The sequence below is a fragment of the Zonotrichia leucophrys genome, chromosome 3 (assembly GCF_028769735.1).
Source record: "Zonotrichia leucophrys gambelii isolate GWCS_2022_RI chromosome 3, RI_Zleu_2.0, whole genome shotgun sequence".
NCBI lineage: Eukaryota > Metazoa > Chordata > Aves > Passeriformes > Passerellidae > Zonotrichia > Zonotrichia leucophrys.
Window position 1 is genome coordinate 49,675,695 of NC_088172.1, and position 26,756 is coordinate 49,702,450.

Consider the following 26,756-nt stretch of genomic DNA (forward strand, 5'->3'; position numbering starts at 1 on the left):
GGAGAGGAGAGGAGAGGAGAGGAGAGGAGAGGAGAGGAGAGGAGAGGAGAGGAGAGGAGAGGAGAGGAGAGGAGGCAGGAGCCCTTCCCTTGGGGAGATGAGGGGTGTCACATGAACCCCAGCTGTGTCTGGGGAAGGCACTAATGGGCAGCAGGACAATCTGTGCTGCAGAACTAATGCCCTGTGCAGGGACTGACTCCTACATAAAGCCCTGGAAAGGTGAGGAGGAGACTGCTTCCACGTTTCAGAAAGCCCTTGAACAAGGAGGGAAGAAGGGCACTTGTTGAAAAGGGTCCCTGTGGATGACAATCAGACCAGAGAGAGGTTCTGCTGATGCACACTGCTGATTTCCATCCCTGTCAACCAGGGAAAGTGTCACCCTGATCAGTGCCCTCCCTCTTCAGCCATCGTAACTTCTATTGGTCCAGATTCTTCAGGAGCACAGGAGGACAGGTTAAAATAGCCGTCCTCTCCTCCTCAAGGTCATCTAAACAAGCGCTACCATTTAAATCCTTCCCACACAAATGTAAATCCTAACAAAACAATAAACAAAAGTCTCAAATAGATACAGAAATAAATACAAGGTCACTGAGCTGGACATTCCATATTTTTAAAGCTGTTCTGTTCTCTGTGAAGAACCACAGTCCCTTCTTGCAAATGGTGTACTCAGAAAAAACAAGTATTAATTCCATATTCATAGAAAAATACACTACTTGTATTAAATGTTCTTGTGCTTAGAAGGAAAACATGAAGTTTAATCCATATTCTGCAGCAAATTCTGAAGAAGCTGGGAGCTGGAGAACAAATTCCCAGTATGGGAACAAAGTTCTTAGCTCAGTGCTGTCCTTAAAAAGTCAAATATAAGAGTTGGTGTCTCGGTGTTTCTGTTTCTTGCCACATTTTCCAAAATGACTGTTGAAACAGAAGGAGAGAGGGGTATAAATGTGAAAAACCAGGAAAATATGTAGTTCACGTTGTAGCCCAAGCTGCAGCAGTGAAACATTTTTTTGCATGAAAAATTTCTTCTTTCTTTTGTTTGTACATTGAATCAGGCAAAAGTTGTTAATGTAATATTCGAAGCCTCTCCTTGAAACTCATTTATAGCACTAGGACCTCAAATTATTTAGCCAAGGCACAAATATTCCCCGCATATCTGCAGGACAGTCTGGCTTGCTGTGTGCCAGGAGTGGGAAAGCTGTGCCTAAAGCTCTTCAGCTATAAATCCATCTCATATGTGACTTTTAAATGATTTCACAAATTGTGGGATTGCATCCATGATAAGGGGCCCTTCTACACAGGATGCTTTGACTGAGGTAATGGCTAGTTTTTTTGAGCAGAGAGTTGCAGACTATGCTTTGCAGCATCTCTCTTGTGCACTGTTGCTTTTTGCTTGCAGAGATGCATAGGACAACTTTGTGTCTCTATGAGAAAAATACAATTTTATCACAATACATTATTTTAATAGCCTTCCTTAGTGATATCGCAAAGTTCAACTTTCTGTTGAGAAAAATACCACCTGCTCATGGCATCAACTCAACTAGGGAATTTTCTTTGACACTGGAAAACATCAATACTTTATGACAGTTGGTAAAGTTGGAGGAGAGCATCCCCTGGAAACCTCACCCAAGTATAAGTAAGAAAATCCATCTCATACCTTGGAAGCTGCTCCACATCCTCCACTGTCTCTGGCAATGACATTCCCTTTGTCTCTGGTAAAAGCAATACCAGGAGGCCACAGACAGCTGCAAGAATACCTACAATGAACATTGAAGAAATACAAAAGCAATAAGGACATTGTTACTTTCTTTATTTTCAGCATTTATCCACTGAGAAAAATTTATTCAGATTGAGTTTGAAGTGAGATGTTTTAAGTGCATCAGCTATTTCTGATTAACCTATTCTAATCAAATACCTCTATGTTACATTAATTTAGCCTATTACAAAATCACTTGAGGGCTAGGAGCTCATTTGCAGCCTGATCTCTGCAAAGGGAGATCTTAGAAGTCAAAAACCTGAGGTAAGTGCACATGGGCAAGTGTACAAAAACAGCACGGGAACCAGGGTGGGATTTCTCATGTAGAACAGATCTGCCTTTTCTCAAAGGGCTCTGTCATGTAGATGCATCTGTGTTTCCTGAAACCTCTGAGATTTTCCTGAATACTCTCTTCTTTATCCACAGCCAAAGTAAATTATGTGGCTCAGAATAAAAACTCCTCCTTGGGGAGCAGCATTCAGATACAATCTGAATTAGGAATGGATATTTTGGAATCATTTCCTGCATAGATATAATTCATATTAATGTATTAAGTCAAAAATAGAAGGGCTGGAGCAAAAAATCAGATGTTCCCTGAGTGTTGCATAGTTCACTCTGATCCTCTCTGATTTTGTAGCTGTTTACTTAAGACAGAGGGGATTCATATGTCCCTCAGAGGCAGCAGAATTTAATAATTAGATAATGCAAACACTGTACTTCTATCTATAAATTTTCTTGAAATAATGGTAATCTTTTGAAATAATAAAGTCTATTGTCTTTCCAATTTTGTTTTCAGCTAAAGTTGTCACTGGTGCAAATTTTCCCTCATATTCTATCCTTTTCATTTTGATTTTTTCCAGTCACGTCTACCTTGTAGAAGTCTGGTTTACCCACAGACTCCCATGCAATTACAGAACCTAGCTGAAATTTTTCTCAATCTTAAAGCACTTCACATAGTTTCTTTTCTGCTCCCTCAGCAGAGTTACCTAAGCAGACCTGAGCTCTTCCACACTGTGCAGAGCAATCACCTTTCACCCATTTGCCATTCAGCCTCTTGCTCTAGGCAATAAGGTGGAGAAGCACTGCTCTGCAGGGGAGATAAGGCCACATACTGCTTTTGACCCAAAAGAAAAGCTCTGTTAGGAGAAGGATATTTAAACCAAAAGTATATTGTGAATTAAATCTTACTGAAAATAACTAGAGGTAGCTCCAACCAAATGGCTGCTAATCGGAAAAGCAGGAATGGGGCTATGATCCCACCAAGATCACACAGACTTGAACACAGGGAAACACCAAAGTTTCTGCAAAAGACAAAAAGTACCAGATATTAGAGAGGGGCTACCAAACAGAGTAGCCAGCAGTTTAAGGAGTACAATGTAGACTTAGCTCCAAAATTATCTCTTCAGTGTATGCCTTCCACATTAACCAGTGGCTATTCAGAGCAGGAAACTCTGGAGACAACCAAGTTTAACCAAAGGACAGTGAAATCGGAAATGGTGAAAAGCACAGGGAAAAGTTGAAAGATTCCTGGGAGCTTGTGACATACCTCAGTGTTGTAGGGTACAATTCACTGTTCACTAGATAGACAACTTCAAAAGCTATTGTGATGCTCAGTCTTCCCAGCGTGGCAACTGTTGTTTTGAGCCATGGGATATCTGTTCATACAAAAAGAAACACTTCTGCATGAAGTGTGCTCTGCCACACCAGCAGAGGATTTCTGAGAGCCCCAGACCTGTCAGCAGAAATTATACCACAGGAACACTGCAAATCAGACTGAAAGGCCACTGCTGTAGGTATCAATCTATAATGGCATTTATTGCTTTCAAACATCATGTGAGATGGAGATTAGAAATCACTAGAGTTGATTGATTCAAGATACTGGTGGGGCGTAACAGCATGGGTGGGAGAAAAACCATCATAAGCTTCCATGACCACATCCCAGTTGTCCTCCAGAAAGGAGTATTTTCTATAAAGAGATGTTATGCTGCAAGAAACACTGTTGAGTCACCTCCCAAAACCTTGTGACCCCAAGGAAAGTACCTCTAAAGCTGCATAGAATCATAGAATCACTTAGGTTGGAAAAGACTTTTAGGACCATGGAGTCCAACTGTTAACCCAACCCTGCTACTCCACCACTAAACCATGTCCCTAAGTGCCACATCTACACATCTCTTAGAAACCTCCAGGAAGGCTGCAGTAAAATCATTCTCCCTAGAGCAATCCACCTACCCTTTGTGATTTTTCTAGCCACTGCACATTAGACAAACTCCTAATTATGCTAGTCCTGGTCATCCTCCCCTCCCCTTCCATCATACCTGGCGCAGGATGTACCTGGCACTGCCCCGTGGGCTCTGCCCAGCTCTCCCAGCTCCACTCAAGCTCTGGTGAGCAGCCACTGCCCTGAATACATCAGCAGGAAGCCCTTGGACAGCAGCAGGGATGCAGTGGCCACTCACACACAGCAGGGCAGAGCTGCCCCTCTCATTGTGAACAACCCCTCTCTGGAGATCTTGGTGCTCTCTGTAAGTGCATGACAAGGAATGTGACAAGCACTTCTGTCATGCTTTTGGGAGAGGGCAGTCTCCTGCATGGCCTAACCATGATTAGGCAGACAGGGAGGCAAGTGAAACAACAAGCCTGAACTTGGCACAAAGAGGAGCTCTGCCACTGGAGAGGGTTCTGGCACTGATTGTGTTTTTTCAAACCTTCAGTGTAAGAACAAGAAAACATTTAGTTTTCCCTGAACCAAAAATGAGACACTTGGGTTTTTTTCCCTTCCAAAACAACCAAACAAACCACCATCAAACTTCATCCCATGTTGCAAGACACTGCTTTTGCCCTGAAGAGTTCTGTTTTCAAAAATATATAAGAAAAACAAAGGCTGGAAAGAACAAAACAAATCCACATCATCTCCATGGCATCCCTTCAGTCTACCAGACTCCCAAGGTGATGGTGACGTCTCTGTGGGTCCTCCCTCTGCCAGGGGACTGGAATTTTGTGAGCAACACAGTGTGAAGGGGCTCAGATCTGAGAGCTGCAGTTTTTTCCATCTGTATAAACAGACATCTTTAAAGCAGGACTTGGACCTCAAGTGTCCAGCTGCAAGTATCTTAATCCCAAGGCTGTCCTCTCCTACTGAGAGAAGGCTGTTGGCAGCCCCATGATATATACCTTGAGAAACTAAAACCTCTTAGGATGGCCAGGACTGTAACTCACTTTGATAGGAACAGTTCTGGGGAGGAATAAGCCTTTTTGATGTCCATTGAGCTGCTGGTCCCCAGCTACAGTAAGGCAAAGCATAATCCTATGGTTATATACAATTCAAAGTACTTCCAAATGCCTCCCTAGGGATAAAAAATAACAAAAACACACACAAAAAAAAAACCAAACCAAACCAAAACAAAACAAAAAAAAAAAACCCAAACAAGCAAAAACCCCACAAAAAAACCAAAAACCAACAAAAAAAAAACTCCAAAAAACCAAGGTAGGGAAAACACTTTAAAGAAAGGAAAGAAGTGCTGGGAAGCCTTTGTGCAATATCAGACCTTTTCTCTGTCCTTGAAACCAGATAAGAATGGCTTAATCAAAAGCCGTATCTTTCTCCCAGCCTCTTAGCATTGTCCAAACCCCTGGGAGAGTGAGGGCGAGGCAACAATCTCTGAGATGCCAACCACAGCCCCTACATTGTGTTGTGGTTTGCATTGTTTTATTTGTAAAGGAAAAGACTTACCAAGATGACTCACCAAAGTCACTAATTTCATACATCACTAAGTGTGTTCCAGGTCAGGGAATGTATTTTCCCATTATGTTTCTATATTCTTCCCTTGCATTTGCCTTTACAGAGCGTGCAGGGCCTTTACAGAAGTTTTCTCTAGGGCTGCTCCCAGCTGTTGTTCATAAGCCACCAAAGAGATGGCTGTTCCATGTGCCAGGGAAACAAGGTGCTGTGCTACATGCACATAAGGTGTGCTGTTCCATGACTGGCTGCTTGCCTCTATCACCAGATGCTTCTACTTTTACCTGCAGCTCTGTGGGCTCGCTATCCTTGCTCAGGGGGTGCCATTGAGCTGCAGAGCCCGTCCCAGGGCAGGGAATGAATTACCTTCTGGCAGGAAGGCAGTGATGAGGCACGCCACGCTTGCCACGAAGTTGCCCATGGCGAAAGGCAGGCGCCGGCCGATGCGATCCATTGTCACTATGATGAGGAAAGCAGAGGGCAGCTCCACAGCTCCTGAGATGAAGAAATCCAGGTAGAGGTTTCCTCCGGTAATTCCCAGGCGCATAACAAGCCCCTGATAGATAAGGGCACTTGTGAACCTAAACAGCAGAGGGGAAAAAAGAGTTGGGAGGCAAACGAATGGTTGCAAGCAGCTGGAGAGGCCCTAAAAAGCACAAGGGAATCTTTCCTCAAGACCCCTCACCCAGGTAACAAACTGGATGACGTGGGCACTCACCAGGCGTACATCAGGATGAGCGTGTTCCTCCTCATCTGGGGAGTCCTCACCAGGTCCAGAAAGGAGGGGTTGCTGACCTCCTCGTTGCTAATAGTGATCTGAGGAGACAAGTGGGCAGCAGTCAGCTGTCACAGGCAGGCAGGCACTGGTGGAGATGCCATGGGACAGAGAGAGAGAAACAGCAAGTGTTTCTCACAACAACTTGTGAGAAGTTTTAGGGAGCTGGAAAAATGTGATAACTTGTCGAGTATAAACAATTTCCAAGGGGTATTTTTCTACTTTATTTTTCTGTTCCTCTCAAGGACAGTGTGTGAGAAAGATGCTTCTGTTAGTTAGCCAACAGAATAGAACCTATCATACCACTCTGTAAAAACCGTGCGGTGTGATGGTGTTCGCAGGGGTCTTAGGATGAGGGAAGAGACGAGGCTCTGACTCCATGTTTCAGAAGGCTTGATTTATTATTTTATTATATATATTATATTAAAATTATACTAAAAGAATAAAAGAAAGGATTTCATCAGAAGGCTAGCTAAGAATAGAAAAGGAAGGAGTGATAAAAAAGGCTTGTGTCTCGGACAGAGAGTCCGATCCAGCTGATTGTGATTGGCCATTAATTAGAAACAACCACAGGAGACCAATCAAAGATCCACCTGTTGCATTCCACAGCAACAGATAATCATTGTTTACATTTTGTTCCTGAGGCCTTGGCTTCTCAGGAGAAAAAATCCTAAGGAGAGGATTTTTCATAAAATGTGTCTGTGACAGCATGGTTCTTTTGAATAAAGCCTTCTTTGCCTTTTCTACGATCCTGCCTCTCACCTGTTCCTGCCTCAATCTCAGCACAAGAACAACACACTGGGACACAGTTTCTGTGTAAATACAGCGATCAGCAATATTCCAGTCCAGTGAGCAAAGGTGTTGGCAAGCCAGCTTGCTGCTCATAGCACTCCAAAGCAGTGCACAGGTGTTGGAACAACTAATAACTGGATATGGCTGTTAGCTTTCCTTAATGAGATGATTGTGCAAAAATCAATTTAAAAATCGCCAATCTTAACTAGAGAACGGAAAAATTATTTCCTCCTTGTTGACCTTGTTTTACTTGGAAGCTAACAAGCAATCATTGTCACATCAGGGCCTCTGGGCACAGAATTGCCTTCTGCCAGAGGTGGCAGGGAGGAGGAGGCAGGGCAAAGCAATGGGCTGAGAGAAGCAGGGAGAGAGGGGCTGAGCAGCAGGCAATGGGCTTGGCAACATCACTGGCAGCAAGCTCAGCAGCAGGAAGAAAAGGGGAGTGAGAGAAAGAGCAGAGATCTATGACATCTATGATCTATGATCTATGATCTATGATCTATGATCTAGCTTGGGTGCTACAAAATATTCAACCAGTGAAATTCAGAGGGTCCTGATATAAATACACACACGCTGTGCTGAACATGGCTTTTACCCTGAAAAAAATAATGTGCTAAGTATGAATTAATGGCTCTCATACTGCCTGCAAAGTATAATAAATCTGCTCTCAGCTGCCTGCAATACAATCACAATGAGTCACTCAATGAAACTACTGGTTAGAGGGTTTAACACTAACAGAAAAGAGCAGGATTTCACACAGTCCCTGTGCTTACCCATTGAAGTTCATTGCTGTAGATAGTACAGAGCCAGAATACTAGCAGGGCCAAAAAGGGATTAGTTACAGTGATCTAGGCTGTTTTTAACTCTGGCCAGCAGTTTTTAGCTGAGCCAGGTGAAAACCCCTCATTCATATGGTCATTTGGCAAGTGAGGAAGACCCCAGGAAGATAAGGCAGAGGCAATTTCAGGCAGGCACCAAACATGATGCGGCCCAAGAACTGGCAGGCACAGCTGGGATTGCTATCAGCTCTCAAAGCAGCTGTGGGGAACATGGGGTTAAACCTGCTGTGCCATCTTTAGAAGGATTTTAGGCAGCCTTGCTGCTTTAACTCTCCATTATTGACCCCTCCTGAAAGGAATAGCAAAGAGAGGAGCAAACCCCTCTCTATTACCACAGCACCTGCTGCTCACAGAGGGGCAGGAGCCCAAGCCAGAGGGGAGACAGGAGGGGAAAGACAGAGGAGCTCAAGGTAACATGCAGATCCATGCTGAAAACACAGGTAAAGCCAAAGGCATTGCCTGAGGGTCTCATCAGCTCAGCCAGGGCTGAGCCCAAAGCTTTCACCCTTTGTTTTATTATATCATAAGGTAGCACAGCTGTTTTTCAGTGAGATTTGGCTGGATGTGTTTACACATGACTTTTTCCTAACTGATTGACACAAAGCTTTGTAAGTAAGACAGAGAAAGCCCACACTTGTTTGAACTTCCTTTCTACTCCCTCTCACTTTTCTTCTGTAACCAGAGCCAAAAGTTTTCTTCAAAGCACTGCCACTTGTGCTGCATGCCAGAGTCCTTAGTGAGGCAGGCTGAGGTTGCTGGGTTTCTGCACTGCTCTTGGACTCTCCATAATATGGTTATAAAGCTGCCATGTCTGTTGTTTATAAGAACAGGCTGCCAGCCATCAGTTGTGACTTTGTGCAAATATGGTTTTAGATTTCTAGAAGACTAAAGATAAATTCAGCACAACTGCCGCTTGTATGCTTATGTCTTAATAAAGTCAAAATAACCCCCAGCATGACTGAGCACTTTTTATAGATGAAGAAAAAAAGCACTATGGAGAGTCAACACTTTGCAGGGGAAAAAATCCTCTTTTTGTTCTGTGAAGTCAAGGAGAGCTTTGCTATTCACACCAGTGCAGTCAGGAATTCAGTGACAGGGCCCATGTTTCCAAAGATTTGAAAACCCTAGATGAGCCCTTTATAACTTCCCTCACATTGTCATGTTCCAGCAAAATTACATATCAGTTTTCCCACAATTATTTTTGTGTACATAGTTCTACACATGCTTAATTCTTCATGGGCCGTGCGGGCTTATACATGCGTGTATGTATACAACACTTACATATGTAAATTAATGTATGCAAGAAATATACATGTCTAGAAATATTCTATAGGGTAGGAAAAAAATCTGTAGATAAAGGGACAGGTTTTGATCCACAATTCTCTTAAGAAGCAGCTCTACTCAGAGGGTTGCAGTTCATTCTGGTTTTCGACAGAGACCAGGAATTAGAAAATTAGTTTGAAAAACTCTCCATGATAGAATAAATATAACCAACTGGAAAAAAAGAGTTTATAATTTAGAATTAGTTTAATAAGTTCTGGTTGGCATTGCCTATACCAGTGTCATAACTCACAAAGCAAAAGCAGCAAATGTTTATCCTTTTTCATATGAAGGTCATCTGTGGTTTCTGCAAGCCAGCAAAAACCGAAAGCTGCAACATCCAGAGCCGTGTAAGAGACTTGGCTGATGAAATTGATACAGACATACTGGAAAATCTGAGCCCAAGTGCATTGAGGAATAATGCCTCTCACTTCTTCCTGAGCCTTCACATCTGCAGAACTTAGCCTGAAATTCTGGAGCTGCTTCATGAAAGAGAAGTCTGATATCAGTTTATGTGAGAAATACCCTTGATCCATTACCCATGCACTTCCTGGAGAAGCTCTCTTTCCCCTGGACACAGCAAAAGGATGACAGAGATTCTATATTAAAAAGGTCCTAGGAACAGATCCAGTGCAAATCTGGATGTGTGGAGGTTAATCTGTTACAGCTGTGAGTGGCTTGAGGTCATGAGCATGGACACTTTTGAAAAAAAAACCAAAACATAAATACAACTTTAAAGAAAAAACAAGGAAAGACACATCTTTTTGACATAATGCTTTGAAAATGCTGATGTTTAGAGAGGAAGTGGGTGTAGGAATGTGGGGCTGAATGTGGAGAGAAAGCTGCAGAAGCACAAACTTCTGGTACATGACTTGGGGCACCTTGGCACTGCATAATTCTGACCTGGATGTGGGAATCACACTGGTGTATATGCCCCAGCAAAAGACCATAGATTCATAGAATTATAGCAAGGTTTGGGTTGGAAGGGGCACTAAATTTCATGTAGTTCCAGCTTCCTTGCCATGAGCAGGGACACTGTCTATTAGGCCAGGCTGCTCAAAGCCTCATCCAGCCTAGCCTTGAACACTATCCAGGATGGGGCATTTACAGCTTCTCTGGGAAATCTGTTCCAGTGCCTCATCACTCTCACAGTGCAGATTTTCTTCTTAATATCTAATCTAAACCTGCCCTCTTTCAGTTTGAAGCCATTCCCCCTTGTTCTGTTCCATCATGCTCTTGACAAAAGTCCCTTTCCAGCTCTCTTGTAATTCTCTCCTAGGTACTGAAAGGTAGCTCTAAGGTCTCCCCAGAAACTTCACTTCTCTGGGCTGAACACCCCCAGCTCTCTCAGCCTTTCCTCACAGGAGAGGTGCTCCAGCCCCTGATCATTTCACAGCCCTCCTCTGGACTCACTCCAACAGCTCTATGTCCTTTCATAATCCCATGTGGTTTAACAAGGGGTTTAACAAAGGCTGCACCTGGGTCCAGGCAACCCCTGGGATCTGCACAGGCTGGGAATGAACAGACCGGGAGCAGCCCTGCCCAGAGGGACTTTGGGGGTTCTGGTGGGTGAGAGGCTGGACATGACCCAGCAATGTGCACTTGGATCCCAGAGAGCCAATTGGATCCTGGGCTGCGTCCAAAGCAGCGTGGGCAGCAGGGCCAGGGAGGGGATTCTGTCCCTCTGCTCTGGTGAGAGCCCACCTGCAGGGCTGCATCCAGCTCTGGGGTCCCAGCACAGGAATCATAGAATGTTTTGTGTTGAAAGGGACCTTAATCAGTCCAGTAAACCACATCTGTTCTCACTGAACCATAAGTCCAGTGTTGCAGTAATCATGGTCTGAGAGCCAGACATTTGCTACGAACACAGGACAAGCCAAATGGTGCAATGTCACAGCAGCATTATTTGCATTAAATGCATGAGTCCTTTCAAGTTCTGTCATAACCACTGGCCAAAGGACTGTGACTCTAACACTTATTATCCTACTTTGTGAATAGTGATCTCAGACAGAGCTTCCTCAGTTGTGAACTTTGCAGTGTATTTTCTCCCTCTTGGGATGGATGTATTTTCTCCCTCTTGAAATCTAATTTCCTTTTCTCTTAGAGTTGTAAAAGGAATTTCTAGAAAAAGAGCCAGGAAAGTGGATCATGCTATCTCCACTCTCTCTGTCACATCAAATGGCAACTGCCATGAAACACCACTGCCCCTCAGGTTAGTTTCTGATATTTCCCACAAGTTTTTAAAGTGGAAATGTTACAAAAGAAAGACCTGATTCCTTGTTTTGTAAACTTATTTTTTTCAGCCTGTATATTTCCAGCTAGTTCACTTTTCCCATCTTGCAATTAACAAAGTAGCTGTGTGACTGACAAACTGTTCTGGTGTGACTCTTCAAGAGTGTTGTCCATCCCTTAGAGAGAATGCACTTTAACACCACTGAACCTTCCAAAGCTTAAGAAAGCTTTGGAAAAACCTCTAACTCAAACACATGACTGTACCTCTGAGTAATGGGGTGAGAGAAATTTCCCATTGTGTTTTGCAATGCTGCGCATGATTTTCAATGCCTTCTCTCCCTTTTTGCGTGTCAGGAGCCAACGTGGAGATTCAGGAACCACCCTGTAAGAACACAAAAGTTGTAAATAAGGCTTTTACCTTATAACATCATAAGTAAACCAAAATCTTTTATCTTTTACCCTGTGTTAACACAAAACACAGATTTGTCAGTCTTTGGGACACAAAAACTCTTTTGAGGACTGCTTTTCCAGTCAGCCTTCTGTAAAATATTTGATCCTAGTGGGCAAGAAAGAAGAAAAGAGACTACATCAATACTCTGCAAAGCTGAAAAATCAGAAATTTTAATATTGTATCTGCACATTGGTTGTCAAAAGTATAACCAACAAGCAAAGAAGGTTCCTGTAGAACAGCAACAATGAAAGCCAACACTGAACACGTAGAGTAACACGTAGAGGCAGATCAGGAAGCTTCTGGCTGTATCACTGTAAGATACACACTCACAAACATTTACTCCTTTGATAAACTGAACACAAAGCAATACCACTGATGGGTGCTTCAGTTTCTGCTAGCCTAGGGTTAAGATGATGCACTATTTTAAGGTTCACAGCAGGCAGTGTTTAAGGAGGCAGTTCAGGAGGAGTCTCCATGGGTAAGTCTCTTGGGATCCATCCCCCAGGACTGCTGCACTGAGACAGGTGTTTGCCATGGCTTAGAGCTCTGCTTTCTCATCAGCTGTACTGCCCAGCCCAGGGGACCTGAGGGCAAGGTCAAACTTTAACTAAGTACATAATGGGAGGCAGAAGTGGGATCTCATGGCTGATGGGAAAAACCAACTTTGGTCAAGTTAATGTATGAAACAGAGCAGGGTTCTGTGAAGGGCCAGTTGTGGCTGATCAGAGAGGCAAACTATGGGCAGAAAAACTAGAGTAATGTATGTCTGTGATTCACTAAAGAGGAATTACAAATTACATAGTCAACAATGTGCAAATATCTCCTTCCTAACCTACATGTTCCACTCTGGAGACTTGGAGCCACAGCAGGACTCCCAAGGTGCTCAAATAGCAATAGCAATAATGACAAGAGCAATGACTGCAACATTACCAATAGTAGAGCAGGAAGAGGAAGTTGGGCAGTGAAATGGCCAGCTGGATCCCCTGCCAGGTGGGAATCAAGTATGCAATTCCAGGGAGAATTATAATTCCCAGGGTAAAGAATATCTGAATCACAATTCCAACCATCCGCTGATCGGAACCAACGATCTCCGTCACTGAGCAGAGACAAAGCCACAATGAATAACACAGAAACAAACCCAAGTCGAAAATAAATTATTAGAGGTGAAATATAAGGAAGGCTATGGTGTATCAGGCCACAGTTGTGTCTAGCCCAGCATTTTGTCTTCTGCAGTGCAGGCGTTCACTGAGGCTGTCCAGGGCAAACACGAGTGACACCAGCTCATCAGCTCACCCACCCTTCTCCAGCCAGAGGGGCTTCTGACTTTGTGTTTGCTACTGAACCACGTGGGGCCACAACAGGGGTCTGAGACTGCATCATGATCATGTGCTTGGTGGGAAATCCTTGCACTCTCCCTGGTGCAGTTTTGGCACATGCCCAGACAAGGGGATCCTTCAGGCAGAGGCTGCTCACAGCAGGTAACATGGACAAGGCATCTGTGGGGAGGAGAGCTTAACCATATCATGGTTGCTCAGAGGGAAAGGTATGATACAGTCTGGTTTGTTTATTTATTAGAAAAGTTTTAGTTTTTGTTCTTTGGGTTTTTTTTTTAAATCATTTGGTGGATTTTTTATTTTGTGAATGTGTCTAATAGCTCTGAAATCCATGCTCATTTTTCAGGCAATATCCCATCCCACTTCTTCAGGCATTGGTCACAACTGAGGTAAGCAATGCATGAAGAAGTGTCTCCTGTTTTTTCCAAAACAATCTTCACTACAACACCTTCAGAGTAAAAGCAGAGGGTATTACCTTGGCTTGCAACATGCAGAAAACATTTTCTTTTAAATTTATTTATTTATTTATTTTGCTAAAGGAGACACAAATGTACAAGTAACAATGGTTTGTTTTGGCTGGCAATGCATCACAGCATGACCATTTTTATGGATTATCCATCACCTCTGCATAGCTCAGGGGCAACTCTGTTGCCTAAGGACAGCTGATTAGCACTGCCCCCAAAAGAGCTAGATTGTATGGAAAAGCTAAGGGAGGATACTGGGGCAGCCTGAAGCACAGATCAAGAGCTTTGGGAATGTATTAAGAGCAAACTCCCTCCTGGTGCAAACAAACCTATGATCTATACATGTATGTTTCTTAAAAGATGTTAGGTTGGCAAATACTCTGGGTGATAAGAGTTGATCCCTGAAGGGATTTGGAAGGAATCACTCTATCCAAGAGTTAGGCACCTTGCTTAGGCCTGCAGTAATACAGTGTTCCTGAGGTTCTCAGGATCTCTGAATCTTTCCCTAAAGTCAGGCAGCCTGATCTGAGCATTGAAAAACATTCCTTTCTGTTAAAGCTTGGCCATTTTAAGGAAGCCCTGGATCTGTCATAAAACATATTGATGGTTAGAGCACTTGCCAAAGTGTCAAGATAAGATCTCAGCTTAAAATTAAGCCATGTGCATGGAAGTAAGAGGAAAAGCAGCTTCTGGTCCTTTCCCTGGATCTTGGACAGGAGCTGCTCAGCAGTGCAACTTAGCCCAGAAAAACAAGGTTCTTGTGGGCTTCAGGTACTAAAAGGGCTAGACTGGTATGTTTGCACATAGATCACCACAGTGCTCCCAGGTCTCACTGTAAGTGTTTATGTCTGGTTGCAATTCCACCCCCATTCATCTAACTTCCACCAGGAATTTTAAACACTTGTCACAGGCCTCATAGACAACAGCAGCGCTACACCCTATATAACGTTATCACTATATTTTGGATTATAACAGTAGATCACCAAATGGCTGGTTTTATTTTTAAGTAAATCTGGCGTCCTGTCTCTTGCAGGATGCTTTCCTCAATGTCTGGCTTTTTCATGCTTTATGACTGCCTTACTGAACCTGGCAGGTACTCAAGACACCACAACAATATCCTTTCCTCGTCAAAAGGAAGCTTGCTGTGCAAGGAGCTTCATTGCTATAGACTACAGACTGATAAATTATAATCTACCAAAGATTCTGTATCCCTGCTGCTTTGATGCTATTTATAACAAAACCTCCCTTTCTTTTCCCATTTCAGGAAAATAATAATCCTAATATGGACCCTGGTGTCCAGCCTTGACAGTTAGCTGAAGAATGAAAGCAGCCAGCCAAGCTGTCCTCCCAGTGAGGAGAAGTAGCTCACTCCTCTGAGTATCTGTGTAGGACATTCAGACTCTGCCAAAATAAACCATGTCCCTGTTTGTGTATCCGGTTTGTTTGGGGCTTGCTCTGTAGAGTTTTTATCATCCTGGTGATCTTCCATGTAATAACAAAAACTTTATATATCAATAATCCATTCCCCCACCTCTTAATCATTGGAGGACAAATGCATTAACCAGGATGGATTTGGGTTACTCTTTGTCTGCTGACTCCAGGCCAGTGCTTTGTTCCCAAGAGAAAATACAATGACAAGCAAATGCAGCCAGAGTCTTTGTCCTCCAAAAATCCCTTACTTTCCATAAACAAGAAAGAAAGAGGGTAAGAGCTCTCACCAATCACGTAGCATGTCATCCATGTTCCCTTGCCAAACATGCCTTGGAGAAACCGGAAGATCAAAAATACAGTAAAATTTGGTGAAAATGCCACTATGATACCACAGATCCCAACCCCAAGGCAGGAGAGCAGGTAGATGAGGATTCTGCCGTATCTGTTGAAAAAGGAAAAGAAAGTGGAAATCATCAGTGGTGCCTATTAAATATCCTTCAGTAATCATCAGCCAGAAAGCTCCTCTTTGCTTCCTTTTAGTTTCTGTGTCTTTCTGCCCTTTCTGGGTCCAGATGTGCACAGAAATGTTTGGAAACCACAAGAAAAGCTCATTTTGTGGCATTTTAAGCTGCAAACAGGACCAGTAATTACAACTGCATAAAGTTTCCAGCCCAAATCAAAGCAAAGATTACATTGGCTGGGTTTTGTTAACTCAGTTTGGAGATATCTATCCCAAGAGAATTAAACCTGCAAAATGTTGACACGAGCCTATTGCAGGTGATACTGAGAGTGTTCCCCTCCCAACAAACCAAAGTATGAGCTCATACTGTACCTGTCAGCAGCATAGCCCAGGATGAATGCCCCAGCCAGGAACCCCAGATTGAGGATGGCCTGTGAGAGATCCAGCATCCAGGCATTGCCACACACAAGGTCGTACTGTGGGAGCAAGGGAGAGACATAAACACCCAGGTGAGTCATTTGTCACCCTCAGGGCAAAACATTACAGAACTGCATAGGTCCACATCGAAGGGGAAGAGGAAGCTCAGATTTGCTTGCTCAATAACAAGCACTTGGTGGGCCCACTCTTAAAGTGCTCATGAACAGGGAGAGCTCCTCCTTGCCAAGAGGATGCTGCCTTTCATACATTGCCAAGAGGATGCTGCCTTGCATACATCGGTTGTCCAGATTTGGAAAGCAAATCGCTCTTCTGCAAGCAGCACTGTTAAATATGGTGCCAAGGCAGAGTCCTGACTTTGTTTGGTGCAGAATAAGGGTCCGCAGCTATTGCCAGTGAAAACAGCATCTTAGAGAAATCTGTTAGTTTAGTTATTCTCCTTAGTACCTTCTAGATAAAAGCAAAAACATGTGGTCTCCAAGGAAACTGAAAACAGATCTTGGGTCAATTGCAGACACACTGAATATGTGTTTTCTTGTGAAGCTTTCCCAGACTTTTCTGTTCCTTATACTGCAGCATCTGTAACTGCCTAGCACTACTAGGGATGGGAGTGGGGATGAGAGAAGGCAAAGGGAAGGGAAAAGTGGTTGAGAGGAAGGAAGGGACTGTGAACTAAAACTAGAATTAAACTAAAATGGAAGTAATTCTATAAGCAGCATGGCAGTGGAAATTACTGTAGTTGTTTCTGGAGAATAAAGACATTTAACTACTGCAGACCATTTGGGATTTCAGAGATTTCAATCCATGCCTGGAGTAATCTTTGCAAGAATGAGGCCTCACGACCAAAGGAAGCCACAGACAACAGCAGCTGCCAGCATTTACCTAGAGAGACCCTTTTGCTTTCAGATGTGAGCTGCAAGAAATTTTTTAATTGTCAACAAGGTGCTGGTTGCTGAAGCACACACTGTGTGCCACGTTTGTGCTCACCAGCACATGCCAACACCAAGGCTCAAGCACCCTGCTTGAGCAGAGTGGGCTCAGGGTGGGTTAGGGAGACAGCAGCCTCTTTGGCCATTCCCAGTTCTCCAGACCCTGAAATGTTGTGTCCTGTGCCTGAGCTCCATCCCAGCCATTTGCATGCTGCAATGCCCAGAGTATTATCTGGGCCTGAGATCTCAGGGGTCTCAGATCACACAGGACATACAAGGGGTACCTCACAGGTCTCCAACCTGGTAGATATCCCACTTCCACTGAATTTAAACAAAGTCATGGTTTGGATGTCAACCCCATTACTCCAGGGAGCCTGGCTGGCCACCTGTCAGCCAAGTCAAGCTATGAGCACCTGGCTTCCACTTCTGTAAATCTTGAGCAAGAGCTGCAGAAACCCCTGAGAAGAATAAAACCTGCTCTCAGCTGTCATACTCAAGGGCAATTCCAAAGCTTTCCTAAATTAGACTGAACATGGAGCAGCACTTTTAGATTTGAAATGCTGCTTAACCTCTTGCTCTTTGAAGCTATGACAATGCTAGCAAATGGTATCAAAAGATGCATCCTTGGAAAACAGTAGGGATTTATGAGAATGGCCATTAAAAGAAGATTTTTTAACATAACAATGCAATTGCCTGTGCTGATGACAGATGTTGGGACTCTCCTTGACCCCTTTTCAAAAACTGAAAAAAACCTGTTTTTTAAAAATTATTTTATCTCTCTCTCTACTGTAAACAAGCAAGGAATAAACTATCATGAAAGAAGGCAGGAGAACAAATGGATACCAGAAAGGAAGGGGAAAGTATCTTTAACAGAGAGGATTCTTTCATCTGTACAGCAATTTCCTACTATTTATGCAGCAGCTGAAACTACCTCTACACTAACAATGTAGTCAAATACTGTATATATTCTAGGAAATAGTACCATACAGGAAACTTCCTAAGGAGCTAAGGGCTCTTTGTGAAGATTAGCCACAGTACACTAACTGTTCTCCTAAGTTAGCCCTGCACTTTGTCACTTTCTAAGTATTTAAATAAATTCTGATATAGATAAGCACTTCTGCTTGCTTGACGTAGCACCTAGCATTGAAGTCATCACGCTGCTAATGTCTTGTTTTTCATTTGCAAACATAACCTTTAGAGGGGAATGTAACCTTTAAAAGAGAATTGAACACCCCGCAGAGACCTTTTCTTTGTCCGGGCTGCCTGTCAGACCCACTTCAGTGCTTCAGCTGTGACCTGGCTTGCTTGTGCCTCAAAGTTATCCCTATGTGCATCCCTTGGACCAAAATAATCTGCAGCAGTTTACCCACGTTCTCAGACTGCCTGCAATTAGTCCTTAGTGCTAATGACACCCTTCCCAAACACCTCCCACGTTCCTTGCTAGCAGCCTCCACAAAAGGCAGTGAGTGGTGTGGTGCCTCCTGTCTCCTTCTGAACGTTCATACACCTGCCCATGCACAGGCTGGTGTTTACACTTCTGAAAACGCTAAAGCATTTATTGCAGTGCCAGAGGGCAAGGAGAGAAGGATATGAAAATGTGATGTAAACCCTTAGGGTTTTCTTCCCATGATCTTAAGCCTATTTGTTGTTCTGTACAGGGCTGGCTACACCCCAACAGACCCTGTTAGAAACCAGAGAGTTAGAAGCTGGCTCCTCACTGTAATCACCCAGCAAGTGACCTAGCTCAGCCTGCCAGCCCCAGCTAAGGGCACATCCTCCTCCTGGCTCTGCTGTGCTCTCAGCCAAGCCCCTCAGTGCACTGGTGCAGCACCCAGCACAGCCCTGCAGCTCACCTCTGCATTCAGTCATGGCCTTTCCTACAGGATTCTGTCCACTCCAGGACACAAACCACTGTGCACCTGAACACACCCTTTCCATTTAGGGAGCTGACTGAAAAACTGCCCAAACTGGGAAACTATCCACTTCCTCACTGTTCTCTCTTAGCCTTGGTGATGAACTGTGGTGGTGTTCACAGGGGTCCAGCACGAGAGAAGAGATGAGAATCTTGACTTCATGTTCCAGAAGGTTGATTTATTATTTTATGATATATATTATATTAAAAGAAAATAATATATTAAAACTACACTAAAATAAGAGAAGAAAGTATTAAGAGGAAAGAGGAGTGGAGAAAAAGGGAAGGGAAGGGAAGGGAAGGGAAGGGAAGGGAAGGGAAGGGAAGGGAAGGGAAGGGAAGGGAAGGGAAGGGAAGGGAAGGAAGGGAAGGGAAGGGAAGGGAAGGGAAGGGAAAGGGAAGGGAAGGGAAGGGAAGGGAAGGGAAGGGAAGGGAAGGGAAGGGAAGGGAAGGGAAGGGAAGGGAAGGGAAGGGAAGGGAATCTTGTGACTGACCAGAGGGTCTGAGACAGCTGGACTGTGATTGGCCATTAATTAAAAACAACTACATGAGACCAATCAAAGATGCACTTGTTGCATTCCACAGCAACAGAGAATTATTGTTTTTCTTTTCCTCTGAGGCTTCTCAGGAGAAAAAATCCTAATGAAAGGATTTTTCATAAAATATGTCTGTGACAATGAGCTGCCATTGTAAGCAGAAATGAGGTGCTGCCAGCACAGACAGGCATCAGGAACCAGCTCCTTCCAGACATTCTTCTAGAGTGTCCTTAACAGATGGAAAAAGCAGTTCTGTCCTCCCTGCCAGCCTTGCAGCCCAGCCACTGCTGGTTGGAAGTACAACCCTGTCATGAATGTCTGCACATGTGCTGAGGCTTGGGCACCAAGGAGATGCTCAGATTTACAGGAGCAGTGCTGTGACTGGGAGGAACAGTGCTGGGTGCTTCACTGATCTATACAGGAGCAGCAAAGCACCCAAGTGAGATCTCTCTGGGAGAAGGAAGAGGCTTTGCTCTGCTCCCTGTAGCTCTTCAGTGGTGCAATCACTGTAAGAAGGAGCGGCAACTGGATGAGCTTGTACATGACTAATGACTGGGAAATATGGAACTGTGGCAACTTCCCCTTTCTTCATGGCTTTGGAACAAGGCCAACATTTTCCATTTCAGTTTGACCTGCAGACTAACCACAAACTTGTAATTCCTGGTGCTTGAGTGACCTTTATTCACTTCAGCAGACAGATCCCTGTAGAAATATATTGTTTTAAATCACAACATGCCATTAACAGCTCCTCAAAACGTAGTATCCTTGGGGAGGAGTTTTGAAGAGCTTTACTGCCTATTACAACTAAATTACAAAACAATGGATTAAACTTTATGGCCAATAAAGAATTTTACAGTGATTCCCCAGCCCAATTGCAGCAGCATGTCCAGAGCCCAGACACACATTTTAAGTGGCATTCACCCAAGTGACCAGAAAGAGTTTGGTTTACCCTTTCACTGCCATTGAAGGCCTTTTCTGTACTTCTCCCTTTTCTCTGTCTCTTCAAGAATAAAGCAAGAAAGAGGTAGAGAAAGTCTTCATCTCCTAATGGAAGAAAAGCAGCAACTGTCCTCAAAATAATAAGAAAAAAAATTGAACCCTCAAGTAGTTACCAGGGTTTGATGGCAGTAGAAGAAACACAGCCCCACTGGCATGACCCCTGCAAGCAACTGCTCCACCCCTCTCATACATAGAAATCTTAGTCAGAGTTTCATTTAGAGGAAATTCACCAGTTGCCTCTTCCTCTGCTCTCTGTGTGACCTTTCCCTTTCTCCCTCCCCTAATTAATATTAATCCCACCATGACAGTGAAAATTATGACAGTGAAAATAAGACCGGATACACTGCCATGCCAATAACAACAGTCACACTAGATCAACAATTTGAGGGTAAATTGAGCTGTTTATTCTCTTGGAGGAGGATAGCATAAGGATCAGCTGTGCTTCTTCCACCCTGAGTTTGACTGACACGTTACCTCATTCTCTGAGGGACTAAAAACCATGAGACAAACATTATTTTTGTTTCCTTCCAGGTTTCTCTGCAAATGCTGACTGGTATTTTCTGAGATGGCTGGCAAGCAGAGAAGTAAGAAGATTGATTCCAGCAGGTGCAATAGGCTATGCTCAGATGATCATCTGTCCACCTCAGACCTCACACTTCAGCAACAAAGTATTGTTAGGGCTCAAAGTGGCACCATCTACAGTGTGAAGCTTTGCTGCAGACAGGACATATTGAAATCTGTCCCTTCTGCTCAACTCCTGCCAGCAAAGGCTGAAATCAATGCTGCCTAAAATATGCCCATCTGTGCTGTAGCTGCTGCTGACCACACAGATCTCCCTCTTCCTTTCCTCCACCACCTCAGGCCATTTCACTGCAGTCACAATTGTATCTCATGCCCAAGCCTTGAAGAGTCACCAATGACAAAAAGGTCTGAAAAAAATGGTTCTTCCTTTGCACACTATTTCCAGCCACCCTGTCACAAACTGCTTGATTTTTCTCTCAGGGATAATAGTGCAAAGTGCCAAAGCCCAGAAGTCACAAGGATCAATGACCCCCTCTTCGGCACAGTTTCCTGGAAAAGTTAGGTTTATTGACTTCTGTATGTCCTGGATACATGGGTCCTTCACAAGGCTCACCCAGCAGGACTTGGCAGGCAGAACACTTTCTGTTTCAAGTGCTACAGAGGTCAGGGGGTGACCTGGCTCCCCTCCAGACCCCTGGGCCAGAGCATGATGCTGTGACCCTCCAGTCCACTGCAACCTCCCAGCACATTTGCTGTTTCTCCATCTCCATCTGCTGCACAGAAACAACACAATCCTTCCCTTCCCTCCTCCCTCTGAGCAGTTGCTGCTGTCACCAGCCCTCCCTCCTGAGCAGTGCCAGCCACCTTCTAGGACCAGCATCATTTCAGATGGCACCAGCTGGCATGAGTCAGGAATTGATTTACCTTGATTATTCACCCTGTCAGCTTCCCTCTCCAAGAAAAATCTCAATAGCCACTGCATTCCCATCCTGCTGCTGACACAGCTTCACAGGGAGATATGCAAGGCACACTCAATTAAACCAGAGCTGATTGCACTGGGCCAAGGTCTTCTGCACAGCTCCACCACATCGATTCAGCTGTGTCTCAAAATGATATCTTGAAACCTTCCTGTCAACCCAGGTCTTGTTTGCTCACCTCAAACACAGTGCAGGTTTGTGTGTGCAGCACCAGTGACAACTTTCTGAAATCTGGATTGCTCTCACAGAAAAGCCTGGCCTAAAGCAATGGAGCACAGAGACCATGGCCATGTCACTGTGATAGTGGAGCCCTGGAAAAAGTTAAAGATAGAATCTAAAATGTTAAGCTTTGTGTTTTCCCAGATCAACTTCACCTGCATAAGCAGTATGATAAATTATATAATTGTTAGATGTGATGATTGTTTAGTAATTAAATATAATTATTATATAACCATAAGAAGAATAATGAGAAACTATGTTGGAAATTCAGAGGGGGGCTAAGCTTAGCTGAAATCTATGTATACAATTGAACAATATAAGTTTAATAGTTAACGTGAAAGTTATATAACGATAGAGTATAAAAACATGATCATCTCAGATGCATGGTCGGAGTCAGATTTGGGTTGAATATACTCCTGACACCCAGAGCTCTTAATAAAAAGCACCGCATATAATCGCTCTGTGATTATGTTTTTGAATACTAACAACTGCAGAGGTTGGGACTTACTCTCATATATATATGCCCATTGGACACCACAAGATCTTAAGAGGGAATCTTTAGCAAAACTGCATGGCCCATCACTAGAACAAGGTAACTGGCTTTGCCATGTGTTGCTCCTGTGCTGACTTCTTAATACAAATTGCTCTTCTCAAATGCTGAAGGAGGAAAGTCCTGCACATTTGTAGGGGGATAGAATATAAGAAAATAAAGATAGTGTAGAGTGTAATCTTACCCCTAAGGAGCTGCAGCTGGGCCAGTTATCAAAGATTAGAAACAGGCCTGACTTTAACAGGCCACAGCTGTAACCAATGAGAAGAAGGGTGCTATAAAAGAGTGGGGTGGCTGGTTGAGAGGGGAACTGGAGCTGGTTGGCTGCTTTGTGAAGAAGAAAGAGTCAGTGCTCGGAGGAGCTGTCCATGAGAAACACCAAGAAGGTATGGAACTTTTGCAATAAGGAGACAACAGCATGGAACCCCTGCAATAAGATGACAACATACCTTCTCCCAGAACCTCACTGTACCCCCAACACTGATACCTGGGAGTCCTGCAGTGTAGTCCTGGGAGTAGGTGATGCAGCAGGCACCCCAAGCAGTACTTACAAAGAAGTGTGTGCTTTGTATCAATTCACACTCCTCTGTTTCCCTTTGCCTCTTTCTGCTGATGCTACTGTGAACACCTTTGCATAAGACAGCTGTCTAAGATGAGAGAATGGCCAGTGAGCAGTGAAGTACTACAGAGCCATTTATTTCACAACTCCTCACAAATTCAGCCACATGATTTTGCTCCTGAAGGGTGCTCAGAGCTTACAGCAATAGCCTGTGTTTTGGCTGCCACACCTCCTGTGTGATCTGACATCTATCCAAAGAGAAGGCTTTGCATGCCTGCTTTTGGCCTCTAAATCCCCTGTCACACTGCAGATCCACACTGGAGCTGTGCTTGCCATAGGCCTGGAAGCACTCCTTCAGTACACTGACTTTTCCCTCCCTTCTCTCTCTTTCTCCCTGAACAGGAATCCTGAGACTGTTTTGTAACTCCTCCTTTTGACTTTGTCTCCCTGGTCACTTCCACTGCTGATTCAACAAGACATGCCAGAAATCTTTAGCTGAAAGAAACATTTCTGCAATCATGGACAGAATGAAGCATTTACAAGTAGATGGGTAAGAAAAGAAGTCTTTGGTGAGCTAATTAAACAGAGCCTAAATTGAGTCACGCTTTATTAGAGACTCAGCTGGGAGAAAAGAGACTAAATTAAATCTGGGATATAAATTGTCTTTGCTGGATATATAACTCATTAATAAGATATCAAGCCCCTTTTAGGAGCTGATCCCAGAGCAACTGAGTCAGGACATGCATGCCACAAGCCTCCTTTTTAGATTAAGAAATTGAGCCTCATGGGATATGATTTATCCAGAAAATGTTGCAAAACTGGGAAGAGGTTCCAAGTTGCACAGGTCACAGCCCAGCAGCCTCCATCTGAGGTGGACCTAGCCAGCAAGAGTGTCTCTAGGAGTGACAGTGACACTGGCAGAGGGGAGAAACAGTCCCAGACTTACAGACTGTTACTCCAAGGTTTTCCCAATGTGCACCTTTGGGACCTTAGGTGGGAGTGCTTGCCCAATCATCCATTCATCCCTCCTCCCTTCCCTGGTCCTGATAGGTCTTCTCAGCAAAGAAGGCAGTAAGAAAGTGAAGATGGATGGGATATTTGCTTGAGAACATTGAACCTTTCACTCCCATTTATTGCTGCAAGACAAATACTGTTTCCTTTTCCCATAGCTGTACCCATTGCTGCTGGAAAATCACAGTGGCTCTGTTAGATACACAAAGTGCTGCTATAAACAGACACTGAGCATGATCTTGTGGACACAGCCCACGTGCCTTCACCTGAAGCAAGGCTGGAGGGGGGGAAAAAAGGGACAAGAACAGAAAAAGAATCTCTGTGTCTTTATTTTTAAGGTGTGACTCCTCGCAGTCCCCCAGCAGAGGTACCTTGGAGGCAGCACTATAAACTTCCCACTGCGTCCATGTCCTATGGATTGTTCCAGAGCCAGGCTGCAGCTCCCAGGCACCACTGTGTGCCCTCCCTGCCTTCCCTTGCCAACGTGGGCAGAGACACATCATCATTAGGGACCAAAGTTTGACACCAACTCCCTGCATGCCATCTGCAGCCCTCTGAGCAGCCTTGATGTCACAGATCGTACACGAAAGCCAGATCTGAACCTTTGCTCAGGGCCATCGGGTGCTCTGATTTCTCTTCTCCTGGGCACAGACCCCGCCTGAAGCTGCTCAGGGGGCTCAGGGAACAACGCTGCCGCTCGGGACAGCCCGGCAGAGGATACAGCAGCCCCAGCTGGATGGGAGAAGGATGCTGAATTAGAAGGGTGGGATAAGCATCTCCTGTCAGTGTTTGCTCAGGGCTCTGCCTGCTGTGCCCAGCTCCCTGTTTTGGAGCACACAGCTCCAGAGCACGCACCGAATTAAAAAGCACAGCAGGAGGCTCACCAGACAGGGAGGAACCAGAGCCCTCAACTGTGCTGACACATTTTGCAGTCCTCCTTGGTTATTACTGAGCCAATCCCTCTATGCACACTTTGGATTTTTCATCACTACACGAGTGACAATTGCTGTCAGAATTACACTAAAACACACACTCCCAGCGTGCAGAATTGTATATTGAATCCAAACCACAGCACACCCGTAGCACATTTACAGATTACACAAAGGGTCTCCTAGGAAAGAATCTTCACTGGCCTTTTGCAGCCTCATTAAAAAATCACTGCATTTGCCAGTGCTTACAACTAGTGATAATAGCCTGCTGTTCTCTGACACCGATATTCAGGAAAAGCTGAATGTTAGCTTTGGACAAAAACGTGTTTGTTTTTTTGGTTTTTCTTCTTTAGTAAGCACAATCACTTCTGCTGACTCCTGCCAGATCTCAGATAGGCAGTCTGCCACCTGTTGTTTTTTATTACCTGCAAACTTACATGTTCAATACTGGAAATACAGAGAAGAGATAATCTGCATTGATCCTTGTCATAGAGTACACTTGGAATTTACACCACCAAACCTGAAACTGAGCACCTGAAGCCTCAGCTGCAAGGAGTTAACTTTTTGCTTTAATCTGGCATTCCTCTATAGACAGAGCAATATCTCTGCAGGGCATTCGACTTAGCGTGGGTACTTGACTTTGAACAGCCGCCTTTCATACCAGCTCACCTTTCCCTAAAAGCTTGTTGCTGGCACTTGATCATACTCATTGTCTGGATTTGCTTGTGATTCAGAATTAAATAAACCTGCAAAGGAAAAGCAGCCAGCAAAGCAACAGCCCTTGCATTCGCACTCGCATTTTACTGCTGCAATCCCACAGCAGGATGGGCACCTGCGGTCCGAGGGTGGGTGTTTCCTTACCTCGCCGACGATGGATGCTCGGGGCTGTTCGTAGACCCAGTGCCCACGGCAAGGGGCGAGCGGCGCGCTGCCATTGCTATAGCGGCCGAGCGGGCTGCTGCAGCTGGCCGAGGCGTCCCAGGTGACATCCAGCCTCTCGCACTGCCCAGCGGCCGACTCGTTCCCCAGGAGCAGGGGCAGCACCGTGAAGTTCCGCTCCTCTTCCAGCGTCCAGCCACACCGCTCGCTCAATTCGGCTGCCCCGGGGATCCTGCACCAGAAGTTGCCTGGTGCTCGCCCCAGGAAAACTACGCTGGCGAACAGGGAAGAAAAAGTTATGCCTGTCTGGCTGAGGAGGAAAAAGACCCTCTTCTGAAATCTTCCAAATTCCCCGGCCTCCTTCAAAACCTCATCGAAAGATGGCATGATGCGAGGCGGTCTGTCCGCTTGCAGCAGCCCCGGAGGTGGCAGAGCCCTCGCTCACACTTCGCACCGGCTGCCGGCGCTGCCTACGGACGGGACGGTCTCGCCTCCCCTCGCTCCTCGCTTCTCATGTGCGCGCACAGACGGACGGACAGACAGACCCACGGGCGTGCGGTGCCGGCGGGGCATGAGCGGAGGCGGAGCGGGGGTCGGCTGCGGGCGGACATGCGGGCACAGCCGGGCACACGGGCGGGCACCGGGCTGGCACCGGCTTGGCACGCAGACGGGCACCGGGCTGAGCGAACTCACGGACTGCAGGAGAAGAGAG

At 44.8% G+C, this 26,756-nt stretch overlaps 1 protein-coding gene and 1 long non-coding RNA gene across 2 annotated transcripts; one reads left to right on the forward strand and one right to left on the reverse strand.

Moving 5' to 3' along the window:
* On the reverse strand, positions 1-26,756 carry SLC22A3 (solute carrier family 22 member 3). The gene is made up of 11 exons (XM_064708113.1): positions 26,027-26,756; positions 15,960-16,063; positions 15,415-15,569; positions 12,829-12,994; positions 11,712-11,829; positions 6,208-6,305; positions 5,856-6,070; positions 3,300-3,408; positions 2,942-3,054; positions 1,655-1,754; positions 1-912 (listed from the first exon to the last, which is right to left on the reverse strand). Exons 1-11 carry the CDS (start codon positions 26,429-26,431, stop codon positions 855-857), a joined length of 1,641 nt encoding a protein of 546 aa, XP_064564183.1. The 5' UTR covers positions 26,432-26,756; the 3' UTR covers positions 1-854.
* On the forward strand, positions 22,959-25,573 carry LOC135445532 (uncharacterized). The gene is made up of 3 exons (XR_010439547.1): positions 22,959-23,052; positions 23,628-23,775; positions 24,575-25,573. It is a non-coding gene; the product is annotated as an uncharacterized LOC135445532 (long non-coding RNA).